Source organism: Pan troglodytes, chromosome 10 (genome assembly GCF_028858775.2).
Source record: "Pan troglodytes isolate AG18354 chromosome 10, NHGRI_mPanTro3-v2.0_pri, whole genome shotgun sequence".
Lineage (NCBI taxonomy): Eukaryota > Metazoa > Chordata > Mammalia > Primates > Hominidae > Pan > Pan troglodytes.
In genome coordinates, this window is record NC_072408.2 from 96,323,436 (window position 1) to 96,341,608 (window position 18,173).

Genomic DNA, 18,173 nt, shown 5'->3' on the forward strand with positions numbered 1-18,173 from the left:
GGCATGGAGTCAGAAGAAAATAGGAGGGAGTTAATATATATTATACAACATATTATGACCCCCAAGGCAGCAGATCACTTCAGCCCAGAAGTCTGAGACCAGCTGGGCAACGTCTCGAAACCCCGTCTCTACAAAAAATAACAAAAAAATTAGCTGGGCATGGTGACCTGCACCTGTATTCCCAGCTACTCTGTGGGGGTGGGGAAGGCTGAGGTGGGAGATAGAGGCTGTACTGAGCCACGATTGCGCCACTGCACTCCAGCCTGCTCCAGACAGAGCAAGGCCCTGTCTTAAAAAAAAAAAAAAAAAAAAAAAACTATGAAAACCAACATTGAATTTCCCTCTTTACTTCCTTAACCTTCTTTCTTAGGAAAGAACTGTCCTACCAAACCCTAATACCATGATAATAAAATGTATTTGGTTATTGATGTCAGTGTTGTACTGTGTCAACTTGGAATTTGCTTTCATACATTTCCATTAAACCACACCCTATATAAACATTACCACATAATTTAAAATGTCAAAGCTTGTACCATTCATCTTCAATGGGTCTATTTCGAGATAAAATGTCAAAAGGGAGGAAATTAAGGGAGAACATTAACTAGTAATCTACCAGTTTAAAAAAACTATTTATGTTCTATAACAATAATCCATTGTTTCAAGAAATCCCTGTTGGCAGAAGAAAGAACAAAGCCCATGCTTACCTAGGTCAGTGCTTTGTCTCTGGAGGTGACAACAAAGAACAACAAATGGAAAACATGTTCGCTCTTTGTCTGTCACACAATGTCCAAATGGCCACCCGTCTTTGTGTCACCTTAAGTACCAATAACTTCCTTGAGTCAACTCAAGCTTTCTCACTCATTGATTTGACCAAAATCAGCTGCAGTTACTTAAGAGGCTCTGTCTGGAACACTATTTTCTGAAAAGAAATGTTACTGTCTCCAGTTTTTTGTTTCTTACAAATTATCTTACATATCTTTTCAGTTGGTAATATGTGTACCTGAAACAGAATTCCAATATTACAGAATTCCAACATTACAAAACAGCATTTAATGAAATCTCCTTCTAGTCCTTGGCAACCTGGTTCTCCTTCCCAGAAGCAACCAGCATTACTAATTTCTTGGGAATCCTTTGTGCTTATACAAATGTGTGTGTCTATTCTCATATGCTTTTTATACAAATGGTAGTATATTATACTTGCTATTCTGCATTTTGCCTCTCTATCTTGCTTCCTCAGTCTACTTAGCATGATATATGTTGGAGACAATGTTTTGTTAATACCTAGAGCTGCCTCATTCCCTTTTCCCTCTTATTTTTGGTAAATTTTTATTTTGATAATTTTAAGCTTACAGAAAAATTACAGAAGAGTTCTTAGGTTGCTCTTTGTCTTTATTGACCTTGATGTTCTTGAAGACTATAGGCTTGTTATTTTGGTAGCATGTTTGTTAATTTTATTAGATTGAAGATATAATTTTGACAAGAATATCACAAAAGTTAAGTTGTACCCTTAGCAGTGCATCATATTAGGGTGCACATGATGTCTCTTTGTCCTAATAGTGTTGATGTTTACTTTGATTGCTTGGTTTAGGTGATCCTACCTCTACCATGTAAAGTTACTATTTTTCCCTTTGGAATTAATTAGTAACTTGTAGCATAATATGGTTTGGCTGTGTCCCCACCGAAAATCTCATCTTGAATTGTAATCCGAATTATAATCCATGTGTTGGGGGAGGGACCTTGTGGGAGGTGATTAGATCATGGGGGCTGTTCTCATGATAGTGAGTGATTTCTCACAAGATCTGATGGTTTTATAAGGAGCTTCCCCACCTTTGCTCTGCACTTGTCTCTCCTGCTGCCATGTGAAGAAGGATGTGTTCGTTTCCCCTTAGGCTATGATCCTAAATTTCCTGAGGCCTACCCAGCCATGTGAAACTATGTGTCAATTAAACCTTTTTCCTTTATAAATTACCCAGTCTTAGGCGGTTCTTTATAGAAGTGTGTGAACAGACTAATAGATGGAGAGACAAGACTATATAAATATCGTCTTCCTCACCAAACTGTCACACACTAATTTTAGCATCCTTTCATAATTTTCTAACCCATCATTCTATGATTTACTACTTAATTGATGTTTAATTAGTAAGTTAATGAATATTTTAAAAATGTATTTACTGTTGTAAGGAAGAACCATCCATTTTCCTCCATTTATCTGTTTACTCATTTACTTATTTTTATCAGTGTGAATGCATAGATTATTTAATTCAACAGGTTATAATCCATAACTGTCATTTATTTTGACTCTCAAATTGTTCCAGATTTGGCAAATGAAAGCCCCTTTAAAAGCTGGCCTCTGTGTCCTTTTGATATATTTCCATTCTTCAAATACTCCCTTATTTTCTAGAATTACAAGATGTTCTAAGATGTACTTCTCCTGCTCCAGCCCTGAAATGGGCCTTTTTTTTTCCCCTCCAAAAGCTCTGATTTCTTTTAATGGATAATGGTATTTAGAAACCAATATCTGGGCACAATGTTTGCTTATTGCTACTGGTGTGTCAGTGAACAGAGCTAAGGAGTAAGACAGAAATCTCAACGGGCAGAACTAAGAAATTAGCTATAAATAGAAAGCTATTATCTACCTATATATAGGTATGTCAATTGATATAGGTATTAAAAACCATGAGTTCTAATCTAACACCACAGAATACATTCTTGCCCTCCTTTTTTCCATTATCTGTGACTCTCTTTTCCCACAATAAGAAACCTGGCTCCCATGCTCAATATATCTTTGCTCAATCCTAAAATACAAACAGTAGTTTCAGAATCATGGAACCACACCACTGCAAAAACAATCCCACTAACTAGAGTTCAGGATTCAGTTTTGGTTTTTTTGCGACAGAGTCTCACTCTGTTGCCCAGGCTGGAGTGCCGTGGGGCGATTTTGGCTCACTGCAACCTCTGCCTCCCGGGTTCAAGTGATTCTTGTGCCTCAACCTCCCAAGTAGCTGGGATTACAAGCGTGCGCCACCACACTCAGTTAATTTTTTTTGTATTTTTAGTAGAGACAGGGTTTCAGCATATTGTCCAGGCTGGTCTCGAACTCCTGGCCTCAAGTGATCTGCCTGCCTTGGCCCCCCAAAATGCTGGGTTTGCAAGTGTGAGTCACCACACCCAGACTGTTTCGTTTTTTTAACTGGGAGGCAATTAAATTATAGGTGGCTCCTTTTTGTTCTTGTACACTTCCTTTTGTTCTTTGGTAGCATGGGTCTACTTGAGCTTGGAAATTAGTCCTAGGGCATGGCCCTTTCTTTCAGGTGTGGTCCTGATTCCTAAAGACCTGGCCTTTCTGGTGTCTCAACTCAATGTCTGAAGTGCTCAGAGAGATTTCCTCTTTGTTGGAGCTACAGACCTAGAAATCCAGCCCTGCATGGTCATTAGTATCATTCAGCTCTCAGTCTAGCAGTGAGAGATCCCTGGTAGTCTCACAGTTTCCCACTCTGCACATCCTGAGCTCAGCCAGGCTGTTACTCTGAGGCTGCTCTACCTCTCTGCTGTACAGCAGGAAAAGTGCTCCCAGGAAGAAAGCCAAGGAGATCATCACCTTGCATGTTTTCTTTCTTGCAAAGATCATAGTTTTCACACTCTCTGTAGGTCAATGCCTGAAAACAGCTAACTCACATATATTTTGTCCAGTTTTACAATTATTAGGTTGTGCAAAATTGCAGTTTTTGCTATTGATATTTTCAGCAACAAATTAGTTTCGTCACTGGAGGAAGAAATATGTTTTTATTCTTTTTTTTTTTTTTTGATATGGAGTCTCATTCTTTCGCCCAGGCTAGAATACAGTGGCACAATCTCAGCTCACTGCAGCCTCTGCCTCCTGGGTTCAAGCAATTCTCCTGCCTCAGCCTCCCAAGCAGCTGGGACTACAGGTGCCCACCACACTGGCTAATTTTTTTTGTATTTAGTACAGACAGGGTTTCACCATGTTGGCCAGGCTGGTCTCACACTCCTGGCCTCAGGTGATCTGCCTACTTCGGCCCCCCAAAGTGCTGGGATACAGGCGTGAGCCACCATGCCTGGCCAAACAGTACATATTTTAGATAACTTTGTACATTTGAAATACATTCCCTCTCAGGCCTTTTCATTCCATATTCAAAATAATCCTGACTGGCCAGGTGCAGTGGCTCACGCCTGTAAGCCCAACACTTTGGGAGGCTGAGGCGGGTAGATCACCTGAGGTCAGGAGTTCGAGACCAGCCTGGACAACATGGTGAAATCCCATCTCTACTAAAAATGCAAAAAAGTTAGCCAGGCACTGTGTTGCACACCTGTAATCCCAGCTACTTGGGAGGCTGAGGCAGGGGAATCGCTTGACTCCGGGAGGCAGAAGTTGCAATGAGCTGAGATGGTGCCACTGCACTCCAGCCTGGGCAACAAAGTGAGACTCTGTCTCAAAAAAAAAAAAAAAAAAAAAAAAAATTCCTGATAATTCAGATTACCTTCATATAGAAATCCTTGGATTTTTCACTTATTTCAGAAGTCCTTCTCTGTATTTTCTACCTCCATTATGTCCTACTATAAAGTCCATTACTGAAAATAAACTCAGCTTTCTAGTTTTACCTGGTGCCATGACTTTGTACTTCATGCTGCATTTCCAGGTTCATGCTTGCCTTTGGGTCACAAAAGAAACACCAGACTGCTTTATTTGGGGGAAAAATAGGGAAATCTAAAGAAATCTGTGAGAATGAGTTATTTCTAAATATTTTTAAGAAAAGAAAAATAAAAGGCAATCCCCAGACATACATCTATAAACGTAGATGGGGCCTGGCATAATGGCTCACTGTAATCTCAGCACTTTGGAAGGCCAAGGCAGGTGAATCACTCGAGTCCAGGAATTTGAGACCAGTTTGGCCAATATGGTGAAACCCTGTCTCTACTAAAAATACAAAAATGAGCCAGCCGTGGTGGCGTGCACCTATAGTACTAGCTACTTGGGAGGCTGAGGCACGAGAATCACTAGAATCCAGGAGATTGGGGCTGTAGTGAGCTGAGATCGCAACACTGCCTTCCAGCGTGGGTGACAGAGTAAGACTGTCTCAAAACAACAATAAACCTAGATGGAAGTGAGGGAGAGGGTTGTACAATAAAAAGACAATATTCCAATCTTGACTAGACAAACTTTCATACTGTAATACGGTCAGAAGTAGTTTGTACTATGCAAGCACTGCATAATAATACAATTAACTGACAGCACTAACTTAAAATCCCTTTGCCTTGAATGAGGAAATAACTAAGCATATTTGCTTTCTAGCTGATACTAAGTAATTAGCTTGCTAGTATAAGCTGGGTCTAAAGGAGCTGTGGGTGCTTTAAAAAGTAATCTTTAGTAATGACAAGCTGAAGAAATTGAATTTAATTTATTCAAATTTCACATGTCTTTGAGGACTGGCAATAACAACAACAGAAACCTTTACTGAATTGGTACCATGGGCCTAGTATTTTTGAATACTGCATAAGTATCAAGCCCAGGCACGGTGGCTCATGCCTGTAATCCCAGTGCTTCGAGAGGCCAAGGCAGAAGGACTACGATAGGCTAGGAGTTCAAGACCAGCCTCAGCAATATAGCGAGGCTCTCTACAAACAATTTAAAAAATTACCTGGGTTTCGTGGTGCATGCCTGTAGTCCCAGCTACTCCAGAGGACGAGGGAGGCGGGCGGCTGGAGCTTGACCAGGAGGTCAAGGCTGCAGTGTGCTGTAACTGCATCACTGTACTCCAGACTAGGCGCCTTTATAAGTATTATTTTATTTAATCCTAACAACAAGGCAGATAAATATCATTATCTCTATTTTACAGAAGAGGAAACGAGGCTTAGTGAGGTTAGGTAACTGGTCAAGGTAATACAGATGAAAAGTGAAAAGAGCTCAATTTTTAACCCAGTTTTATAAGATTCCAAAGCCTAGGCTTTTAACCAATAAACCAGTGCTTCTCAAAGCAAAGGGAATTTATGAATTATCTTCATTACAGTTACTGGGATCCTTGTAAAAAAGACGTTATTTCTAGTAAATTATACATTATTTGGGGTGAGACCTGGGAATATAAATTTTTGACAAGTTTCTCACTGAATTCTGATGCACATTGAAATTTGAGAAACACTGCACTCTGTTACTACCTCTCAGTGTATACACTAAATTAGTTTAGCTTTTGTAATTTTTCAGCTTTTATAAATTTAGTAATTTTTTAAGCTATAATAGGAGAAGCTCCACAAAGTACCACATAGGCTGCCATCAAGAATTAAAAAAAAAAAAAAAAAAAAGAATTCTTGGCAAACTTTTATTATGATTTCACTGCAGGGAAAGTAACTAAAAAGTTCAAATTTCAGTCTGCTTCTATTCAGTCAAAAAAGGAAAGATTAACTTGTTCTTTACCATCATTTGTTGTACAAGCACACCACATGTTACAGGATTGAATCAATGACAGGATAACCTTGAAGGAAATAGAGGGGGAAGTAACAACTTCAATGTTAAAATTATGTAATTTTCAACAGAAACTTCTAAAGTACAGCTCAGATTCTGCAAACCCTGTGAAAATACTTTAACAGGCTTTTACTGTTTGTTTAAACTTTAATGTGGCCCTCTGCAAAAGGGATGACTGGCCTAATGGAAAAGGGTATGGTTCTGAAATCAGACTCAAACCAGGCTCTATTAGGCTAGAGGTCCCCAACCCCCAGGCTGCGAACTGGTTCTGGTCCATGGCCTATTAGGAACTGGGCTGCACAGCAGGAGGTGAGCGGCAGGCAAGCAAACCTTAAGGCTTGAGCTCCAGCTCCAGTGAGATCAGCAGCGGCATTAGATTCTCATAGGAGTGTGAACCCTGCTGTGAAAATTGTCTTCCATGAAGCCAGTCCCTGGTGCCAAAAAGACTGGGGACCACTACTAGGCTCTGTTGCCTACTAGCTTTATAGTTTTGGGCAAGTTACTGAAATTTCAGCTTCCGCAACCATAAAAAGGGATGACAACACTTCACAGGCTATTTTGTTTTCTCCCATCCTCTTCCCTCTCATCACCTTTCCACCCATCCTGTGAAACCTAAGAGCCCCTATAATATGGTTTGGACTTATGACCCCACCCAAATCTCATGTTGAATTGTAATCCCCAGTGTTGGAGGAGGGGCCTGGAGGGGCATGATTGGATCATAGGGGCAGAATTCCCCCTTGGCGTTCTCGCGATAGTGAGTTCTCACAAGATCTGTTTGTTTAAAAGTATATAGCACCTCCCCTTCTCTTCCTCCAGCTCTGGCCATGTAAGATGTGCCTGCTTCTCTTTCACCTACTGCCATGATTGTTAAGTTTCCTGAGGCCTCCCCAGCCATGTTTCCTGTATAGCCTGTGGAACTGTGAGCCAATCAAAACTCTTTTCTTTATAAGTTACTCAGTTTCAAGTATTTCTTTCTTTCTTTTTTTTTTTTCTTTTTTTTTTTTAGACGAAGTCTTACTCTGTCGTCCAGGCTGGAGTACAGCGGCATGATCTCGGCTCATTGCAGCCTTTGCCTCCCGGGTTCAAGCAATTCTCCTCCCTCAGTCTCCCAAGTAGCTGGGACTACAGGCACCTGCCACCACACCTGGCTAATTTTTTATTTTTAGTAGAGACGGGGTTTCACCATGTTGGCCAGGCTAGTCTCAAACTCCTGACTTCAAGTGATCTGCCTGCCTCAGCCTCCCAAAGTGCTGGGATTGCTGCATAAGCCACTGCGCCCGGCCTCAGGTATTTCTTTATTGCAGTAGGAGAACAGACTAATATATCCTACCTTCTAAGAGTCTACTAAGAAAAAAATCCACTACGCTTCAGGTCCTGCTTCCTCTAATCATGACCAGAAGTTGAAGCCTCAAGCCTCTCTGGTCATCAAGCATTGTGCAATCTCTCACTCCCATAATGCTATGGATATCCCCTTAAGCTGACCTGGTACCCATGCCTTCTCTCCTCAAAATTTACGACTGAGCCACATCACCCACTAGATGATGCCTCTTGTATTCACATCCTCCTCTTTGTAAGTCCCTCTTCCTCCTTAAGTACTTAAATCTTGACTCTGCTTGGGGACACCAAGTTTCCTGACACCTTTCAAGCAGCAATCATTTTCTCTTTCACATGTCACCTACTTCAGGTCACAGTCTTCCTCTCCATTTCAACTCTGAGCATTATGAATTAACTCAACAGATATGTGACCCCAGCAACATGTAAGGCATTGTGGCAAAAAGGGGGAGTCCTAAGTAACAAAGCAGACAGTTATCTCTAATTGGGGAGCTTAAATTCAAGTGGAAACACAGACAAATATATCATTTTATTTATTTATTTATTTTTATTAATTTTTTGAAGATGGGGGTCCCACTATGTTCCCCAGGCTGGTCTCAAACTCCTGGGCTCAAGGTATCCCTCCTGCCTCAGCCCCTTGAGTAGGTGGGACTACAGGCATGCACCACTGTGCTTGGCTTTATATCATTTTAAGTTGTGCTAAGAGGCATGAAAGATAAAGCAGGAAGTTTTATTTTGTGTGGGGGTGGAATCTTAATTTAGATAGAATGATCAGGGGCATTTTAAGTGGAGGTGTGAAGGACAGGGAGTCAGCCAAATAAAGAGTGAGGTGGTGAAGAACATTTCAGACCAAGGGGAAAATAGGGCCTCTCCAAAGACCTTTTTTCTCCTGCCTCCTCAGCAACCCATTCTGAGGATCTTGTCACCAGCAGAACATGAGCACTTCTCAAATCTCTGATTGCAACCCACAGGACAACTTGCTTTCCTTATGACTCACTCACTTCCATCTCATCCAGAACTCCAAGACCCATGTTCTCATCCAGACCCATGTTCTCCATTGAGGCTGTCTTCTCACCATCTTCACTTCACTAACCAATTTATAACCTTCATTTCTCTCCTTATTCAATTATAATCCCCTTCATACACATAACATTCAATCCCTTGACTCTCCCTCCTTCCTTCAAATTCCCCTGGCAAAAATCCCAATCACTCTGCCTTTTCTGAGATTATAACTATACCAGTGAGAATTGCTGGTCACCCCAACCCCCAAACAGATTGGAAACACTATAAATTTGATAACTAAGTTCACATGGGTCTTATATACTCCAAAGTGGTGCATGATTCTCTATTAGTTTCTTCCTCCACTCTCTCTAATGACTATTTAATATTGTCTCTATCTTCAACATTTCTACCCCACTCCTAACCCTTGGCTTTCATGATACCCTACTATAACGGCTTTCCCTCCTATCTTTCTGATTATTCTTTCTTAGGTTATTTTGCTATCTCCTCTTCTGATCTACAGGTTGGATATCTTCAATATTCAGACATGGGGTATTTGGTCTCATTGCTCTACATTCTTCCCAGGTGATCTCATTCATTCCCATGACACTAAATACCATTTATATGCTAATAATTCCCAAATTTCCATCTTGCCCAGACCATCACACTAATTTGAAGACCACTATCCTAGTTTGAACCAACATCATCTGCTGGTATTACTATAATCCCCCTAAGTGATTTCCCTACTAATAGTACAATCTCCATATAGTAGCCAGAGTGGTCTTTTTGAGGTACAAATCAAATCATGTTATTCCCTTACTAATCCCTCCAACAATTTCCACCACTCTCAGAACAAAATCCTAAAACATGTCAAGTTTCCTGTAGCTGCTGTAACAAATTACCATAAACCTGGAGGCATAAAACAACAGAAATTTATTATCTCACAGTTCCAGAAACCAGAAGCCTGAAATCATGGTGTTGGCCGGGCCACACTCTCTCCAAAGGCTCTAGAGGATATCTCATTCCCCGCCTCTCCCAGGTCCTGGTGTCTCTAGGCACTCACTGGCTTGTGGCTGTGTCACTCCAATCTCTGCCTCTGGCTTCACGTGGCCTCCTCTTATGTCCTCTGTATGTTTTTTACCAGGACAAATCACTGGATTTAGGGCCCACCCAGATAATTCAGGATGATCTCATAATCATTAAGATCCTTTGTAGACTTACATCTACAAAGACTTTTTCCTCCCAAATAAGGTCACATCACAGGTTCCAAGGACTACGACATGGACACATGTTTTGGAGGGCCACCATTTAAACCCACTATAGCTTCAAGGCCCTGCCTAAGCTATCTCTACCTCCCCCTACAGCTTCATCTCTGTTTACCAGGTTTTACCCATTCTGGCATTCTTATACTTTCTTGATCTAGGACAGCTCTTTCTCACCCATGATCTTTGCCTATGCTATTCTCCTTTTAGTCCTTACCTAGCTAACTTCTCCTTCTGGTCTTCAGTTAAATCTAACTTTCACAGGGAAGTATTCCTTGACCCCATAAATGTAAGGATGTCTCTACTGTTATCCTCCCTTTAAAAAGCACTCTATGGCTGGGTGCAGTGGCTCACAACTGTAATCCCAGCACTTTGGGAGACTGAGGTGGGTGGATCACTTGAGGTCAGGAGTTCAAGACCACCCTGGCCAACATGGTGAAACCCCATCTCTACTAAAAATACAAAAATTAGCCAGGCATTATGACATGCACCTATAGGCCCAGCTACTTGGGAGGCTGAGGCGTGAGAATCGCTTGAACTTGGGAGATGGAGGTTGCAGTGAGCCAAGACCACACCACTGCACTCCAGCCTGGGCGATAGAGTGAGACTTGGTCTCAAAAAAAAAAGAAAAAAGCATTCTATTCCTTTCCTTCACAGCTTTGACTATTTTCCTTTGTTTCATCATGTTGTACCAACAAATGGATTTGTGTTTACTTGTTAATTATTTGTCTCCACCACTGGACCATGAACTCTTCATACCATCTTATGAAGCACATCTGCTTTCTTCCCCTCTGTATGTATACCCAGAGCATAAAATGGCATCTGGCACACAGTAGCCTTAACTAAATAAGGGAGTAGTAAATAAATAGAGTGCCTCCTCTTCCCCTTTTGAACAGGATTAGATAAATGCAAATAGACAGGTTAGAATGGTGACCAGACACCCGAAGACACTGCTGGCCTGCAGTAGATATCACTCCCAGCCCAGCCTGGAAGATTGATAAAGCTTGGCACGAATGAAAAAGTAGTACCCCAATAATTATTAAGTTAGAAGGACTGCTCTAATTTTCCTTTTTTTTTTTTTTTTTAAACATGACACAGCATCAGGAGGTCCTGAGGACATGTGCCCTCTAATTTTCATTTCTGCTGTGGACAACTATACAACTCAGGAGCTCATTTCACCTTTTACAGTAAACTCCACCTCCTGTCCAAAAGGATTGATTGAAGTTTCTCTGAAATTTTAGGAAAAACTCCAATATAAACTGATTTCCAAGCCCCACCTAATACTAAGCAGACTGATTCATTCATATATATGTGTGTAACTTTCTTAATTCTGCAAATTACACAATGATTCAAGTATTATTAATACTAAATACTACTAGCCTGTTCTAAAGTCTAGCATGCACAGAGGCATGCAAAGAGGTCTAGCATGCAAAGAGCAATCTTTTCTGAGACACCTGAAATTCTCCAGCCTGCTTTTTTTCCTGAGGTATTTTTAAAAACTGAGATATTATTTAAATACCATAACATTTAGTCTTTTAAAGTACACCAGTGTTTTGCCCAACATTTGCACAACTTTTATCACTAATTCCAGAACATTCTCATAATCCCCTACCCCCTGCCACCTGCCAAAAATTCATCTCTGTTAGCATTCTCTATTCCTCCCTTTCCCAGACCCTGGCAAACACTAATGTACTGTCTCTATGGATTTTCCAGTCTTTTTTATACTCGTGAAACTGAAACACAGAGAGAGGAAGTGATTTACACAGAGCTGCAAGTCACTTAGTAAGAGAGTAAGGTTAGAATACAAGTATTTACAGGAACTTTTAAGTGTATAAAAATTAGTGAAAATATGTTTAGGTCACCTATATATATGCTAAATGCAGCTATAAGACCATCTGATTTTGTTAGAGTCCTTAGAAGAGTCATTCTCAGGCAGTGTGTCTGGCCAAGGAGAGACATGGGTATAGGGATTTAGGAATCACTAAAGAGGAAGAGACAGGCCACTGGTGGAAGGGAATTTCATTTATGGACCGGGGAAATATGAGGATATGTGGTTTAGAGGACAGACATTTTTGTTTTCCACCCAGGGTAGTGAAATTGGTGCTAATATGTCCAGGTGCCCATTGCTTCCTTTTATAGTGATCCAAGTGGGCCCCAGAGATCCCTGATCATTTCTAGTTTGCTCATGAGTAGTTAATAAAACAATGGTACTAACACCCCTTCAAAATACTTGCTGATTAATGACACGTTGTAAAATAATATGGGAATTTTGACTTTTTAAATATCCACTGTCTGAATTTTCAAATAAGTAAAAGAACTGCAAGCTGAACTTACTTCCATTGCCATTATAAATGTATACATAGGAGTATGTTCCCATAGGCTAAAATAATCACAATCTATTTGCAAAAATAATCAGGCACACTTTTTATTTTACATCTTAATCAACATTACAAATACAAAAGGAAAAAAGTCAGAAACAACTCATCACAGAGGAAAAAAACATCATTCAGAAGAGATTAATCTGAACTTCAACATTCTTTGTGCTCATTTTAAAATTATTAAAACAGGAATTCAAAAGGACAAGCAAATGAAAACCAAGTATTTTATTAATTAAAATTGAGACCCTAAACCAACTAAGACTATACAACTTAAAAATAAGCTGTCTTCATCCTAGAAAAGTTTGATTTGCCATCTTATAATGAATATGCAGGAACTTACTAATGGGTAAGTAAACAAATTTTCTTTTACAAACAAGTTATTTTGAGTTATAGGGATCCTCCTGGTAACTAGATTTTTTTTTATGACTAAAAATGCCTATTTAGATAGTCAATCTATCCGTAAAGTTGGACACTAAATGACATAGTGAACATTTAAAGTTGAAACTCTTTGTCTACCAAATATTTTCCTAAAACTGTTTTTAAGCATATACATTAACTTAAAAGGTCAACTCTTAATTGTCTACAGCCAAAGAGAGCTTTGGTACCAATAAATTCGAATTAGGGAATCGGTTTTTTTAGATGTAGAATTACAGAGTATTTTTGGAATTAAATTGGAACGTGCCTAAATATGAAAATGTGAAAGTCCCGCTTTTCTGTTATGTACTCTATTATGAGGAATGAACAGCCTAACTATACTGGATTATTGATATAAATAAAGCACCACTGTAAAATCTCTTCCTAAAAGATTGCTGGGTCACACCTAGCAATTTAGGGCAAAAAAGTCAATAAAGAATTAAGGTACTTTATTTTTAAAAGCCTCATTTCCCTTTTGACAGGAGCATCAAGATACTAAAATAAAAATAATGTAATAAGTACTTTCAAAATATAACAATTTTCGTTCTCCCATATAATAGGGGGCTAACAAGAAAACCAAAAATAAATAAAAAGAGAAAATTTAAAAATAAGTAAAAAATAAAAAAATATTTTTAAAAAGCAGCCTGGGCAAGAGAAGTGGGTGGGTTTAGGAGAATCCCTTTTGAAAAATTCAGAGCATTATTATTAATCCTTCTTAAATTAAATGCAGGGCCAAGCATGCTGCACGTGGAATCTGGACAATTTTTTGATAAACTTTAAGATTGCTAAATAATTTACAGAAACTGTGAATGCATTTTCATTTTACGAGGCAAAAGAGAAAATATTCAAGATTGCATAGCAATTTTATTTTTTGAAATGGTTATCCTAAAGAATTTCCTTAAATTCAGATTTTGCAAAATTCCTACTCTCCAAGTCATCAAGTGAACACTAAAAGCAACTTTACTCGTGAATACAGTGGACTCTTTACGAGGCATGCATTTTTCATAAATCTAGGCCAAAGTGAACTAATTGAGATTTAATTCTAAATTCATCCTGTGATTTCTGCATATAATATTGGTATAAAACCAGTAAAAATACTTTTTAAAAAAGCGTTTACTTCCCGAGTAATTTAGTTTTGGAAATATTTATATTCTTAGTCAAAATATTACTTTTAGAGTCTAAAGGTTTTAAAAACAAAATTGGTTCAACAATTATCAAAACGAAATGACTATGAACACTGACTAGAACTTCTTAACCCACAGAAGTAAACCACTTCAGGTGAGTTCAGCTCACTTATTTTTTTTTTTTTTTTTTTTTGAGACAGAGTCTTGCTCTGTTGCCCAGGCTGGAGTGCAGTGGCACGATCTCGGCTCACTGTAAGCTCTGCCTCACAGGTTCACGCCATTCTCCTGCCTCAGCCTCCTGAGTAGCTGGGACTACAGGCGCCCGCCACCACACCTGGCTAATTTTTTGTATTTTTAGTAGAGACGAGGTTTCACCATGTTAGCCAGGATGGTCTGGATCTCCTGACCTCGTGATCCACCTGCCTTGGCCTCCCAAAGTGCTGGGATTACAGGCGTGAGCCACTGCACCCAGCCTCCCCTCACTTAATTTTTAAAACCCATTTCTCTTCTCCAGCTTCACAACTGGACTGAACATTGCTCAACTGCTCAACAACATTACCTATGTCAAAAGTGAAAAGATAAAAAGTGTTGTAAAGATTGCACAGTGAGTCAATCTGGGAAGAATATACTGTACAATCAGCATTTCAGAGCTGGAAGGGATCTTTAAGATCCAATCCAGCACCCACATTTTACCAATGAGAAAACTAAGCCCAAACACATCATAATAACTTGACCAAAGTTACATTCCTCAGCTGAGCCATTCATTCAGTCAGTCATTCATTCATTCACCCACTTACTGAAAGCTGCCTAAGTGCCAGGCTCGGTGCTAGGAGATGGAAAGCAGCATTCACAATTGCCAAGGCAGTCTTTTTTCCTTGCATTTTTAAGATAAATTCTTAAATTTCCTGATCAGCAGAACTCGTAGGAGAGTTCCACAGCCCTGGTAGAACCTAGCCCACTTTCAGTTTCACACATTTTAATAAACATAGTTGGGTTTAACTTCAGAGAGGCCTCAATTGTGTTTACTTTAAATGATTAAGCATTAACAAAGGGAGGCACAGTATTCTGAATGAGTCCCTTTCTAGTACATTCATAACTTAAGGAAGTGCAATCAGAAAATGCCCTACACACACAAACATGTTCACAGAGAAGACAGCTTACAAAATCAGAGGAATTTGAGGTATTAATATATACATCAGTGAAGTCCAATAGCTCAAGTTTACAAAGTACGGAATGTAAATATCTCCCCATTTCATTTAGATATGGGTATGTCTGCATGTTAAAAAGGCCTCCAAACTCACACTCAAACAAATGCCCTCTTCCTATTACACATATCTTTAAAACCAGGCCTTTTGCCTTAAGCTCAATTTTCTTTTTGATTAGAAAAAAAATTAGATTAAAAAATAAAATCTAAAATTTAATGTGCTGGCTAAAAAAGAAATACAAATTCTATGTAATCAAAATAGCAATGGCTCAAACTGCACATTCATGAGTTTTGTTAAAAAATGGGATGTGCGGTGAACTTACCCATCAACATAAATCATACCTCATTTTACTTGGACCTTTACATTCTTTAATATTAAGTCTGGCACTTAAATGTTTTGTGTGTTTCAATTCATAGTCAACTTCTTTTAAGAAGAGACCATATTGACAAAACTCTTATATAAAACAACCAATAAGTAAGGCATTGTGAAATATTAAACAGCAGCACTCTGGGTACCCAGTTTCAGTGTGATATACCAAAATGAACCCCAGCTTTCCAGTGCTCCACAGATGACTGCTAGGTGGCTTTTGATAAAATAAAATACAATCTTCACTGAGGCTCTTAAGGCTCTTTGACTTTCTTGACACTACTGTCAGCTCATGACGAAAGTGCTGTTGTGCTCTATTTCTCAAAACTCCAAATTTGATTTTTATCTAGAGCATCACAAGTTCTCATTTGTACATCAGGTCGGCCCTCCGGTGTCCGATAAGCACTAAGACACAGTCCTGAGTGTGGGTGAAAAATAGTTCCATCTTCTTTAAAATGCCAAATAATGTTTGCTGGTACAGGGAACCCATCTTTGGGACAATTTTGCATTCCTACATAATTTTTTTGCTCAGGTACCTCTGCACATAACTCTGTCACAGAATTAAACCTTATTTCTTTGTTTGAAGTATATTCAAAGAATTGATTGCCTCCTTGACCATGGCATCCAAACAGTGAAAGGTTAGCACCTGTGGGGTTGTTGTCAGGAGAATTATAATCTAAACATTCAGACGAGATCCCTCTACTGCGAATAGCCCCATGCCAGCCTGGTCTATCCTCTGGAACATGTAAATTAGGAAAAACGTTTTTCAAATACCAGTCAAAGCTCTTGCATCTCAACCGCTCTCGTAGTAATTTTCTTTCAGAAATATCACCATAAGCTTCTTTTCTTGCTGGAGGGTTTCTATTGTAGAAGTGCTCTTTGTACTCATCCATCCAAACTTCTGCTGCCCGAGCAGTATTCTGTAGGAAATTGGGGCGAGCATATGGTGCCCGCTTGGGGAACACATGGCCCACGTGGGAACACGGGTGGATCTCCAATTTGCCACCACACTGCCACACCCTAAAAGACAGCTCAAGGTTTTCACCTCCCCACACTTCCATTCCTGTGTCATACGTTCCAAGGTACTGAAAATATTTCTTGCTGACAGCAAACAGTCCTCCAGCCATGGTAGGTGATCTGATGGGGTCAATTCTTGATATCCGCCTGTCCCTTTCCTGTTTGGGGACAGAATGCCACTGAAATGTTAAACGCCAGTCAAACCCACCAATCATGGGCTCCCCTGTCTGCATATAGAATTCAAAAGTATTCCAATCAATTGTGTCTATAACAGGACACACAACTGCTGTTTCATCTCTCCCAATCCTTTCCAAAAGCGGTTCCAGCCAACCGGAATTACACTCACAGTGACAATCCAGGAAAGTGAGGACGTCCCCAGTGGCGAAAGTGGCCCCAATCAGACGGGCCCTAACCAGCCCCTCTCGCTTATTGGTCCTAATCAAGCGTACTCTATCAAGATTGCTGATGTAAGTTTCAAGTTGTGTCTTCAAATAAACTCTGTCACTCAAGTCATCCACCAAGATGATCTCTTTCAAAAGAACTGCAGGAGAAGTTTCTAAAACACTGTGAATGGTACGGAGCAAAGTCGACCAGGCTTCGTTATAGAAAGCAATGATAACAGAGGTGGTAGGAAGTGTCCTATAGTTGAACTTCTGGGACTTACACTCATACATTCTTTTATCCTCTATGTGTCGATGCAGGGAAATCCTGTCACTGAGGTAAATATTGATGGCGTATCTCTCAATGAGTTCTTCTTGCTGCTTCAGTTCATCCTCGTTGAGCTGGAGTTTGCTGGCTTTCCCCCACTCCCCAAGTGCATGGGAATCTGCAGGGGGCTTCTTATAAAGCGGCCGAGACAAATCGTCCGTATTTTTCTGGAGGTCTGAGAGCCTTCTTGACCCCAGCTCCCTGGCACGGCCGGCTCCTGCGGAGGCATGAAAAGTGGAGACCAAGAGCTCCACGAAGATATAGGCCACTGTTAAAAACGCCAGCAGCAGGCAGCTCTTGCCTGCCCAAGTCCACCTCACCGCCATCCGGATTCTCAGGGCTGAGGCGCAGACGCGGCCACCAAGCCACCACGCAGGGGAAGGGCGGCGGAACCCACAGCTCGAGCTCAGGTACTTCCCAGCAGGTTCTTCCTTTCATGCAGGCGCTGGGCTCCTTTCCAGCCACCCAGGCTTTCCAGGGGTCACCTGAGCCCTCTCGGTCCTCGGCCTCCGGCACAGCCCAACTCCTCTCTCCCTACTTCCTCCTGCTCGGCTCACAACTTTTCACAAACTCTCCAGCCAACACCCCACCCTCCCCGGGCCAAGGAGGAACCCCTCCCCTTCCCACTCACTCCTCCTGGTGGTTAGTTTGCGAAAGTCGTCCGCCAGGCCCAGACCGCTGGATAGGAGGCTCTTGGCCGGGCCGGGGGCCGGGGGCCGGAATGGCAGAGGGGGCCCTAGCTGCGCCCCGCCGCGCTGGGCCCTCGTCTCCGGGTGCTCTCAACCCTCATAGAGGCCCTTAGCCGTTCTCCTAGGGACCCTGCCCGGACAGGAGGAAAGGTTTCCGACCCGTGGAGTTTTGTCTCATTACAAAAGCAAAACAAGAATAAGACT

At 40.7% G+C, this 18,173-nt stretch overlaps 1 protein-coding gene across 20 annotated transcripts in view; it reads right to left on the reverse strand.

Annotated features, from left to right (window-relative positions):
- POC1B (POC1 centriolar protein B) overlaps positions 1 to 18,173 on the reverse strand; it is a 132,595-nt gene that overhangs the window by 113,280 nt on the left and 1,142 nt on the right. Inside the window, exon 3 of one of the 20 annotated variants that reach the window (XM_063785978.1) lies at positions 12,468 to 17,497. The exons of 18 other annotated variants lie outside the window; for them this stretch is intronic. In XM_063785978.1, coding sequence (XP_063642048.1) covers positions 15,870 to 17,497 — 1,628 coding nt within the window. In that variant the 3' untranslated portion in view covers positions 12,468 to 15,869. Of the gene's footprint in view, positions 1 to 12,467; positions 17,529 to 18,173 lie in introns of those variants that run through there. One more of the 20 variants, XM_063785977.1, reaches the window with a different exon arrangement.